The sequence below is a fragment of the Thunnus thynnus genome, chromosome 13 (assembly GCF_963924715.1).
Source record: "Thunnus thynnus chromosome 13, fThuThy2.1, whole genome shotgun sequence".
NCBI lineage: Eukaryota > Metazoa > Chordata > Actinopteri > Scombriformes > Scombridae > Thunnus > Thunnus thynnus.
Window position 1 is genome coordinate 9,272,501 of NC_089529.1, and position 12,219 is coordinate 9,284,719.

At 40.6% G+C, this 12,219-nt stretch overlaps 1 protein-coding gene across 4 annotated transcripts in view; it reads right to left on the reverse strand.

The window, feature by feature from the left end:
• myo18aa (myosin XVIIIAa) overlaps positions 1–12,219 on the reverse strand; it is a 66,056-nt gene that overhangs the window by 16,569 nt on the left and 37,268 nt on the right. For all 4 annotated transcript variants that reach the window (XM_067607658.1, XM_067607659.1, XM_067607657.1 and 1 more), the window contains 15 exons: positions 11,425–11,553; positions 7,140–7,283; positions 6,844–6,933; positions 6,549–6,668; positions 6,324–6,441; positions 5,010–5,137; positions 4,674–4,828; positions 3,699–3,822; positions 3,387–3,587; positions 3,047–3,157; positions 2,464–2,568; positions 2,129–2,275; positions 1,793–1,906; positions 696–812; positions 46–129 (listed from right to left, as the gene is read on the reverse strand). In XM_067607658.1, coding sequence (XP_067463759.1) covers positions 46–129; positions 696–812; positions 1,793–1,906; positions 2,129–2,275; positions 2,464–2,568; positions 3,047–3,157; positions 3,387–3,587; positions 3,699–3,822; positions 4,674–4,828; positions 5,010–5,137; positions 6,324–6,441; positions 6,549–6,668; positions 6,844–6,933; positions 7,140–7,283; positions 11,425–11,553 — 1,887 coding nt within the window. The remainder of the gene's footprint in view (positions 1–45; positions 130–695; positions 813–1,792; positions 1,907–2,128; positions 2,276–2,463; positions 2,569–3,046; positions 3,158–3,386; positions 3,588–3,698; positions 3,823–4,673; positions 4,829–5,009; positions 5,138–6,323; positions 6,442–6,548; positions 6,669–6,843; positions 6,934–7,139; positions 7,284–11,424; positions 11,554–12,219) is intronic.

Sequence of the window (12,219 nt, forward strand, 5' to 3'; positions counted from 1 at the left end):
CTGGCAGGCAGCTATAGTGCTTTTGAATCCTTCCTTGTACTGTACCTTTTCTTGGATCTCCTGCTTCTCCTTTGTGGCCTCTTCTAGCTGGGCCTGCAGGTCACTGATCTGGCTCAAGTCCCTGGCAGACTAGTATACACACACACACATACACACACACACACACAAACATACAGGCACACAAAGTCAATAGAGTATGAGAGAGACAAAGAGAAAGTGTGAGTGTCTATGTATGCTTCAACTGTCTGCAGAAAAGATATATAACTTTTAATCTAAACGATTAATGAAAATAATGAGACTGTGCCAAACGATGTGTCATGTGATCTTTTGTAGAACAGATTGCATCTCCCTGATTGCAGAGCACACACTGTGTTTGGAGGGGAATATGTCCTCCAAATCTCAAAGCCATTCCACTTACACACACAGAACAGAACATAATGTTAATGCTACTGTCAGTGATTTTATCCCTCAATCTTTCAAACTAAATACAATTAAACAATTACAAATTAATAACAGAGTTACAATTTTTGTAGACTGTGTCATAATCCATTTCACTTCTGCTATTGTGCCCCTCTCATGTTTCCTGTTTCCTGTCCTGAGGAGCAGGTCTGGGCACTGATGAGGGGGATTCATAATATAACAGTATTTTCAAGGCTTTCTAACAGCTCGCTGAGGTGTTGAGCAGGTTGTGTTACCTGGGCGACCGCTGCCTTGTGTTTCTTCATCAGCTCATTCATGTCTTCCTGATCTTCCTCCATACGAGACTGCAGGTCATTCTTCTCTCTCTGCAGACGGCTGACATGCTCCTCCAACTGAGGGACAAAGGGAGAAGGAAACACATTTTAGTACAGAACGACAGGATTTATTCATGAGCTATTGAATATGATAAATGGTCATTAGCTGGCCGGGCCGTGGCAGTCCTGGAATCTCATCTAATGGCAATGAAACACAGACTGGACGGGGTTCTGGCTGGAGGATGAGACCAATTGGAGATAATCAATTGGCTCATTTAGGCAGGGAAAAGTGCAGCCAGTAGAGCATACTGGTGATGTCCTATTTAGAGTTCATCCTCTGTGTTCAGGGGGGAGACTCAGGCCCTCAATATGCATTCTCTAATCTGAGACATTTACAAGACCTTCCCTTGCCATAAATGCAGCAATTAACAAGCAAAGCACAGGTGCACAGCACTCTGTATGTCATCCCCAGAGACACAAACATCCTCAGTCTATGATTCTGAAATGCAGGCAGTACTCTCATGAGACAGCCATTAATGAGCAGATGGAAAAAAAAAAAACATTCGACAAAGCTTATTTATCCATTAGAGCAAAATGTTGAAATCAGACATATGCCAAAGGGCATTTATTATTTTAATATCCCACCACAGCTTGATGATGTACGCATATTAATGTTAGAGCCCTGCTGCATTTTGAGGAGTGAAAATTTGACACAGGCCCTACATTAATTAAACACTGTTTGTTGTTTGTTGTTTTTGGTTTAATATGCTCATCAAAAGAAGGGTATAGAAATATTTACAGAAACCATATCTCTTTCATCAGAAAATCTGTTTGTACATCAAGAGATGAAAAAAAAGGGGTAGGTATATTAGATTATCTATAAATGTATGATATTATAAGCTATTGATTATAGCACAGACAAACTCTCTGTGTTGGAAACATATGCAGAACTGATTCAAGCAAGATCAAGTGAGTAATTGGAACACAATTAGTGCGGTTTTACTCTGCGTCATAGGTTACACCCTCCGGACACAAAGCCTAACAGATGTCAAACTCACCGATATCTTAGTTTTGACCACGTCCTCCATTTGGATATGCAAGTCCTCTATTTCAATCTCCATGCTCTTTCGAGCCTTCACTGCTGCAGCGCAAGTGAACTCTGATTCCTCCAGCTGTGAGAAACAGGAGGAAGGAGAAAGTGACAAGTAGAAAGGTGAGGGACAAACATTAGTAGACCAAGAGCAAGGATCTCTACCTTGGATATGCAGGGGACTGAGGGTTTATCAATCTGTGGATACTTTTATACTATAACTTACTATATAACTATACTATAATTGTTTTTTTTTTTGGTTACATATTCAAACTATCATCTGTTAATAGAGCGGCATGCGTACTTGATTTTTGAGTTGAGCGATCTCCCTCTTGCTCGGGGCGTTACTCTTCAGGTGGTCCAACATAATCTGTGCATCAGCCAGAAGGACTTTGGTTCTCTTCAGGTCTTTCTTCAGCCTCTTCTCTGTTTCCACATCCCTCTGGCTTACCTGGATGACAAAAAACTCCTCTCTAGCAGGTATCGTTACACATACTCTATTTTTCTATCCTCCTTCTAAAGCCATAGCACCTCTAGAGACTCAACAGCAGTTTCTTTCCAATCAAAAGAAGTGGCACACTCTAAATCGCACGCACTTAACTGCACTGACAGAGACCAGAGACAGAGTGATGGAAGTACCTGGTCCTGTGCATTCAGCAGTTTGGACTCCAGTTCTCTTCTCTCACGCAACACTTTCTGCTTGTCTTCATACTCCTCCTCCAGCTGCACCTCCATCTGTTTCAGCTGCAGGACACATGGACAGAATGTCAGGATGCAGAAACAGATGATCAGAGATAAACAAAGTCAGCAAATATAACACCATTAACCATCCTGGTAGACTTTTTTTCACATTTAATATAGATACAAATGCAAACACAATTTGTATTCTAAATTGTTTTTATTTTGTTATCAGTGTATGTAAAGAATATTATCTAATTTTGTGCATGCTATTCTTAATACATGATAAGTAATAATAATAAGTAACAGACACTTTCTGCTGTGTATAAATCATAATATAAAATTCTGAAAATCAACATGCACTTGAAAAACAAATTCAACAACTTAATGCAAGAAAGTACTATGTACTTAGAGCACACAAGTATGTTTCTCAGTGCTGTCTTGACCAGGCCTGATTAATTGCTCTTTCAAGATAGAGAGGCTATGTATAGGAAAAATCACAAAGTGGCTCATGAATGTAAGAGTGAGAAGGAGCAGTACCTACCTTCTTACTGCAGGATCGCCTGATCTCGTCTACCTCTTCATCCTTGGTGTCAATTTCTTTAGAGTGGGTCTGTCTCTGCCTCTCCATCTCCATCTCCAGCCGCAGCTTAGCCTGGGTACATGACAGGATACACACATAAAATAACATCAAAAATAAAATTCACAAACACAGAATTAAGAATACACAGAAATGAAAAAGTAAGAACAAGAATATTTGTTTTTCTCCTAAAATGAGATACGTATCTGTTGAGGTTGAAACCATGATATAAAAAGCTTACAGCAGCAAAATCTTTCTCCATACTGGGACTATTTATCATACCTGCACCACCCCCACCCCGTACCTGCTCCAGCATCTGGATGGTTCCAGCCTGTTCATCCAGCTCCTCCTCCTGATCTTTCACCTTGGCCTCCAGGTCACGAAGCTGCTTCTTGATCTTGGCCAGTGAGGCTTCATCCTTCGACTCCTGGGAGGACAGATCTTGTAGCTCTGCCTCCAGCTGCTGCACCTTCGCATTCGCGGCGCACAATTCAGTGTCCTTGTCCTGCAGGAGGAAGAGGCACAGTAAAGAGCACATCTGGACCAGCCCAGTTATGTCATATAAAGAGCAGGGAGACCAGACATGTCCCTCTTTACCCTCTGTAAAGTAGCTTACCTGCAGCTGCTGGCGGAGGTTAAACATCTCACCAGTCATTGCATCTCTCTCTCGAGCCAGTTTCTCCCTCTGGGTCCTTTCTCTTTGTACCTCAGCTTGAGCCTGGTTCTGCTCCAGGTCAAATCTGGAATACACACACACACATATGTATACACAGCTCAGCAAAATGTTGATTCCACATAAGACTAGGATACCATAGAGGGCATCAATTGGGCATCATAGCATCTCCCTTTAGGGATCTGTAAGTGTAGAAAAAGTGCCAATATGTTTGTGCCAATTGTGCAGAAGGCTGAAACTATATAATACAGAAGATGTAGTAAATAAAACTGGAACCTTTTGTGAAGTGATGCAAAGTGGCCTTGTGTATGAACATTATAAATTCATTCATCATAACTTCATCAATAACTCCTTATGAGAAGCCACCAGGCCCAACATCACTTCAGTGCTACCTCTATTTTAGCCCCAATCGTTATCTCCTTCCATTAGCCATCAATTTACAATTGGGTTGTAATAATGTGCAAAATGTTTTCTTCAGCTGTCTAGGGCAGAAACACTTATGGTTAGTGAACTTAACAGCTAAGTGTTTCATGCTGTCAGCTCGTTGTAATTCCCTGTTTTTCTCTGTGAAGCGCAGCTGAAAATAATTTCACCCACAGAGCATCTTCAATTAGCCACAGGGGAGAGATCACATTCTGCCACAGCGATAGCTTCTCAAGTGCTTTAAGTCTGAGTCATTTTCTCAGCTAATGCAATTCTGCAGATTACAGAACATCTCAGTCACTATTCAAATTAAAGAAAACTTTAGTGTTCTGCAGGGTGGGTCAGAGTGTCTGTGCCAGGCCAATCAAAGAGAAAAGAGCAATGTGTTCTCTGTATCTACGTATCTATGAAAGAAAGAAGGAAGGATAGATAGATAGATAGATAGATAGATAGATAGATAGATAGATAGATAGATAGATAGATAGATAGACTGACTTCCTCTGTTTCTTCTCCAGATCGTGGTTACGGCTCTGTAGGCCCTCCAGGTGAAGCTTGGTGTCCTGCAGCTCTGCCGTGAGTTTCTGGCACTTCTTCTTCAGCTGCTGCACAGAGCGCTGCACATCCTCATTATCTGTCTGCAAATCAGCCAGCTGCAGCGTGCATACACATGCACATACACAAACATGCAAACAAACACACATATTTTCATTATTCTTCTATGACAGTTCAATGCATGTCATTATTATAACATTTAAACAACTAGCATACTAGTGTGTGATAACCATATATTCAATTTAGAAAAATGATTTAATATTACAAAAAGTGTCTTGCCCTTCTCTCAAGATGTCTTTTGCTCTGCTGCTCTGTCTCCAGTTTCTCATCAAACTCCTGCTGGAGTTTCTTTTTGGTGAACTCCATTTCACGAATGGCTCGGTTGTACTTTATCCGCCACTCACCTCCTGGAGGAAAGACATACAGTTCAGGAAATGTCTGCACGATATTTGGGTGTCTTCTGCCTTTAATGCAGGCCAAGCAGGATATATAGAGGAAGAGACTCAAAAGCTCAGAAAATATGGATGCTGTGGATTACAGGATGCACTGTACTAGCTGTGATGGCCATCACATTCAAGGATCAAAATAATATAATCTTTCAGGGAATAAAAGTTCTTTCATCAAATCCCGACCTTATAAGGTCATAGAATTCGACAGGAAACTATAAAGCAGCCTTTGCGTTTCAACTCTAATCTTGGATAAACCTGAGGGAAGAATTCAGAGCACACAACAATAGTAGTTAGAGAAGGACATGTCTAAGTGGCACTTTCCACAGTTCTTAGCCGACCCTAATTCTGGAGCTGTCAGAGGCTATCAGAACTATAACAGCGGCCAGGCAGACATTCAGGTTCAGGTTCATTTCCAAGCCTTATCATTTTAGAGGCTGTCCATTTCTCCTTCACATACCAACACCGGCTCCTCCATCAGTGCTGCTCATTAGCATATATATAGCATAATGACAACTTGCAGGGCCACCGGCTCTGATCCCAACGATTATTTTCTCATTCATCTAAGAATTCTGATATGCTCTGTAATGGCTTGTCTGCTGAGGTGGGTTGAAGGGGGGTGAGAGCGCATGGCGAAAAAAAGGACAATACGCTCTCAGCAGGAGCTCTCTTTCCCAGCAGGTGGAGACTAATCAGCAATAGGCATTAGTTGTATGCCTGGGAGCGAACATCTTAATCCCCTAGCGGTAAATCCCAAACTTGGAAAATATAGTTAATAGCATGTGACCAAGTCTTAGTGCCGTGTCTCCCGCTGAAACAGTCGAACAAAGCTACTCATTCCCGCAGCTACAATTAGTATAAGGGAGATTTTTCAAACTGTGCAAATAATGCTGGTATGAGCCGTTCAGTAAATTATGCCTCTAACCTGAGCTGACATGCCCATTAGGGAGGCTCAGGCAGCCTGCTGCACGTGTCACAAGGTGCAATTAATTAGGGAATATAAAACAAATGTTTGAAAACACTGATGACCAAGATTGTGATTCAAAAGGGAGAGAAAAGTCACTGCAAGTCACATAAGTCTGTTCTTCCCTTAAATTCTGGGCTTAGAATTAAACACATGGATGCAAGTGTTTCTAGCTCAACTAACCGGAATCATCATCATCATCGTCCATCTCCCCGTTGAGCTCTGATGTTTTCATGAGCCGAGCTTCCATCACCTCCATTTCCTGTGATTCTAATTGCTTCTTCATGGCATCAAACTTAGCCTGGAAAGTACAGATTCACGCACCATTCAAAAGTCATGTTAAAGTTGGATTTTATGGAAATATTATGATGTTACACTGTGTGTTTATATCAGTGTGTGTATATGTACCTGTAGATCTTTCATGTCTCTCTCCAGGCGCAGTCTCTCTGATGTCTCAGCCTCCAGCAACTGGGATGCTGACTCACTAGTGCTTCTCTCATCAGCCAGCTCTGCCAGCAAGTCTGCAATCTGGACACAAATACACACAGAGACATACACAGGGTGTAATGCAAAACTACAAAATACTCGCCACGGTTCTTGTACGAGTAAGTGATCAAATCTTGAAAAATGAAATTGTGTAACTCCACCATCAATCTCAAACACCATGCTCCTAGAATGCACTGCCACAGGCAAAAGGACCCACCCTGGTCTCCAATCGATCCGTGTTCAGTCTCAACTCATTTCGCTCTTTCTCCACCTTCTCGAGCTTTGATTTGTGCTGCTGTATCTCCTCCTGTAGCACAGAATATAGCTACATAGGTTACATGTAATGTTACATGTAAAACAGTGAAATATCAAGTATTACAAGAGAGGTCAAAAACGAATAACAGGAAGTGCCACATTGAGGTGGCAGTTAGTGCATTTGGAAAGTGGATTAGAGGCTGTCTAACTGAGAGGAGTCTATAAGGTGGGGTGTATCAGACAGAGAGGCCTACTCACATCTTTGCCTCGCATCTGCTCCTCAGTGAGCTGGACCTTAATGAGGGGCTGGACTGTGGTGAAGACCTTCCACCATGGCCAGTCCTTCACGCCACGGTTCTTCTTGATGTTTTTCTGGATGCAACGGATTGCTAAATCCTGAATCTATGCACACAGAAAGAGAAGTAGTCAAACTCCGTCGATGGTGGTTTAATATGAATGTAATTGCTTGTAACTGTACGTGTATGTATTATTGATTTTTTTTTGTGTTTTGTAATCAAGACAACACAGATAATAATAGTTTTACTGCAGTTATATGTCCAGTACATGGTGTTAAATGCAATATATGGAAACAGATGCATAAAGAGTGTAATGCACAGGTATCACAAGGCGGTAATGTTCAGCGATCCATAGAACAATTCCAGAAAATGTGAAAAATCTGAATTACTCACTGGAATAAATGCTTTACAGAACCCATCTACTGCCACCATATCAGCCTCAAAATATTTGAAAAAAACATATCATTCCTCATTCTTGTGTTATTATTGCCCATGTATGGGCGAACTGCTATCCCAGGACTTGCCAGCCTCCTCTGGAGAGTTTCAGCAGAGTATGTTCCAAGGCTGGAAGCTAATTTTTGATTAATTAAATCAAACATGTTGGCAGCTAATTCCAAGTATTACACGATTTCCATGCTGCTTATGCATGAGGCTCTCTAGCAGCAGCAGATTATGGGCAAACCCAATTAGAGCAACACAATTCTCATCATCAGGTACATTTTGCCCCGAAGTTACAGTACTCTCTATGACCAATTAGGATTCGTCACATAGTGAAAGCCTTAACATGGAGCAAAACGCAGCAAATCTCTGACAGAAGATTTAAACAGGTCTCACTTGTCATATTTAGTCTAAAATGAATGGAAAACAAACAAAAGATTATAGTGTATGAACACCGTGGAGAAACATTTTAGTATTCATATCACATTAAGAGGGTGTGACAACTGTAAGAAAGTGTGATGTGACTGTGAGCCAAGATTATGACAAAAGCATGTTTTCCATTCTCTTCAGTAATATTCTACATATACATTGTAGTTACAGATGTATTTCAAGTGTGTGATATATATGTATATTTATACAGGCATGTTTGTATACGTGTAAGACATCTGAGCGCTCATATATGTCACTGTAGCACCGCCTGATGCCACCTTTATCCCACTTCTGAAGCGAACACTCAGTTCCTGAGGATAATGCCTTGCTAAAGGACAGTGGCTCTGATTACATGTATAGCCTTATCAGGAACATATTGGTTTGTCATGCCCAGCTAATATCATTATCGTAGTACTATCAAATGACAGTTCAATCCTGAAATACAAATGCATTTCAAAGAGCTATAATCTTAGCTGTTGGAGTTAGCATGGCTTTATAAAAATGGAAAAAGGCACACAATATACAAAGAAATATATCTCATACCAATGCAGAGCCCCACTGTGCTTTTACAGCTGCAGGAATTTAGGTTTCTTTGATATGGAGCTATGGGAATGAATGTTTCAAATGAATGACATATCCTGAAGAATCCCCTGTCTGATGAAGGTATATCTTAACATTCAGCGAGCACTGTTGCAACATAGGGAAAAGGTTCAAACAAATAGGACTGTTATTACTAGGCTAAAGCTAGCTTACGCTCGCTGATTCCAATGCAAATAGCTGGAAAAAATGTATTTGTAGGGTACCTGAAGGACAAAACTCCCAATGCAGTAAGTGCCTGCTGGGGCAAAATAACAGACTTTTAAAATGTCAGGGTGTCCCCTTGAGGAGACAGTTGAGAGAGAAAAAAAAAAAACAAGAAAAATTGCGGTTTTGTCATTTAATGTCACATGGGCTCGGCACAGCTTCACAAGGTTAACATGCCAGGAAATATCAATCAACGGAACTTTCTGTCACATCCATATACATCAACGAGCCAGCGTCCGAGAGGCTTCACTAGAACTCATCTGGAGTGTTCCAGAGGCAAAATACCATTTACTGTACCTGCTAAGACTGGATACAGTGCAAGAGACAATGGAGCCCTATCAATTTTCACACAGGGATAACAGGGTAACAGCAAGGGCACAAGTGGATGTTATTATATGATGATTACTCTAAGATTGAACAGCAACACACTCTGTAAATCCGTCCACATGGAGAGAAGGAGAGATGGAAATCACTCAATAATCCACCACAGCCCTGCTTCTGTTCCATTACTCTGGTGGCGACTAATTAAATCAGGACTAATATAAGCAGAAATAAGACTCAGCTGAGGAAAAAATGCCCTTCAGGTAGTCATTGCAAGTACAGACTGTATACCACACATGTAACAGTTGAGTAGCAATAAATCCAGCATACTGTGGTTGTTTGAGCAGTAGATGAAAAAAAGGTGAAAGCAAGGGGAGGCAAGGGGAAAACTGCAAATACTGACCTAATAATGTTAAAAGCTTTAATGTATATATTTATTTCAGAATGTTAAGATGAAGTAATTTTTGAAGTTGAGTCCAAAAAATCAAAATTTATATGGCTTCATATGACTTCATTCCATTATTGGAAAGAGTAGAGTTTACCAATGCATGAAAGGGACTATTCCAGTACCTACACGACGCTGCACCCGACACTGAATCGGAATGGGCCATGTACTGCATGTGTAGCCCAGCCCGAATGACTTTTTTATCTGAGTATCTTATCAGTGATCTATGCCTCCTATCATCATGAGTTGCTTCAGCAACACTGTGGGAATGAGTAGAATGCCTGATTTATAATTCCTTCAGGGAACATTTTTGCTCAGACAGAATTATTTTATTGAATAAACAAGATTTCATTTAGCAAAGCTGTTAAAAAAAAATGTTTAGCAAGTTTGTATTGTCAGCTGTTAAACTTACATTTAAAGTATAGTCAACTGGTCCTAGGAATGTGAGTTTTATAGATTTTTGAGAGAAACGGTGACCATGAAAGTAATGTGCATTAGCATGTACACAGTTTAAATAAAATATATACACTAGATCATCCTATAACCCTGCCTTTATAGAATCTGTGGTAGCTCTCATCACATTCATAATTGCATGTTACATCTTACCTTGCCAACTTAAATTGAGTTTAAGAGTAATAAATTACAAGATAAAATAAAAATAAAGTCTTATCTTTCTATTACTGATACATTTGCAGGAGATAGGAGGCATATGGGGGCAGAGGGAAAAAAATTGCCTCTTTGCTAATGGATTTTGTAATTGCACAGTTGCCTAGCAATTTTGGATGGTTCCTCGCTGTTGATTTTCTTTAACTTCTACCAGATTATGAAGCACCAGGCTCTTAGCCTGCTTCACTGTGTAGATAATGACCTTTGAACTTGATAAAGAAAATACATTGGCCTTTCTTGGATCCCCATTTTCGACCAACACTCATTACTCAGAGTCATATGGTAAAACAGTAATAACAGAGAGAGAGAGCTATAAGTCCAGTAATAAATGAGGTGATATAGATTTACCTTATTGCAAAGATGACAATTTAATAGTTTTATTGGCCTTTTATACAAGTGTGCAAGATATCTACGCACTAACAGCATGCCATACTAGATGGAGAGCAGTAATGTTGATTCTGTTTCTGCTGGTTCATCACTAGCCAGCTGAAGCGGCACATTCACTTAAATAGTAATCACAGAGAGGAAAAGGACTGCAGGGCTCCATACATCACAAGAGGACATGTATGAGGTCCAGAGAGTTGGACCCATCACATGCTGAGAGAAAAATGGAAGATGGGTGGAGCAGATGGGTGTGAGTCAGCAGCATGCCTGATAAGGCTGTATTTAAGGGGAGCACTTTGATCAAATGCAACGGAAGAGGACATGTCACTATTAAATAACCACTTGGGAAAGCTGATTGGATGGATTGCAGTATAGAAGGGAGGATGTAAGGGCGATAGATTTAGAGAACACATTTGTAATTAGTTGAAGGAGCCCAGGAGCAGAGCCCAGCAGCAGAGCAAACAGGCACTAAAATTAGCTGTGAACAAGGAACTCTCAACTCCTGGTGGACTCCTAGGCAACAAGGCCTCTGGAGCTCACATTCTTCACCTACTTTAGTAAGAAAAAAGAAAAAAAGACAGCTAAGCAGCCAAATGGACTTTGATACTAAATTTGTTCTCTTTTGTTACATTTATTTTTGCACTATTCTCTCATTTGTGTGATTGATCGATATACCTTTATTCAGTTTAGATAAATATATTGTTGGTGTTTTGAGCTTAGACTAACTTTAAGCTCTTCCTCTCAATGTGATGTTGCCTACCTTTCTCTTCTTGAAGGCTTGCCGTGCCAGGTAGCCTCTACAGGCAGCTTGGAATAGAGTTAGATTACGCTTGGTCTGCTCATCCCTCTGCTCCTCCAGCTTAGCTAAGGTGCCAGCTCTGAAGAACAACTAGAGCAATAAAACACACACACACACACACACACACATAAGATCACTTATTAGCAGAGGATAATATTAGTAAGAGATCATGTAATGCTTATTTTAGCCAGGAGAAAATTCGATTTAGAGGCCCTGTTTTAGCGTGAAGCATAACAGCAAAAACAAAAAGACAACTGAGTTAAAAAGTAAATAAGTGCACTGAAGCAGTAAATCAATAAGAAACAGTGTAATCCATGGACAAGTGAGTCTTATCTAAGTGAGACGGCTGTGATTAAGTTATTATCTTGGACAATCAGCCTGGTCTGTTTCTAATCTGGGCCAAAGGTAAAACACAGGTAAACAGCCAGAAGAAAGCAGCTCACGTCACGGCCTGTCTATACCTCAGAGGGATTAGGTAGTGGGAATGCATTTCAGATAGGATGGCAGCTAGCTATTAAAATGGATGGATGATGACGGCAGCTAGCTATTAAAATGGATGGATGATGACGGCAAAACTGTCTCTCTACAGTACACAATTCCCAGTGCTTTATGAATTACCAAATCCATATGTGATTTGTAAACAAAGCAGAGGATGTAAATGATGGAGCAGCTTTAGTAGGGAAATCTGCAAACCAGTAGGGAGGAGTGATGCTATTTGTCTTTCATCATCATCACATGCCCGTAGCACTTTCTAAA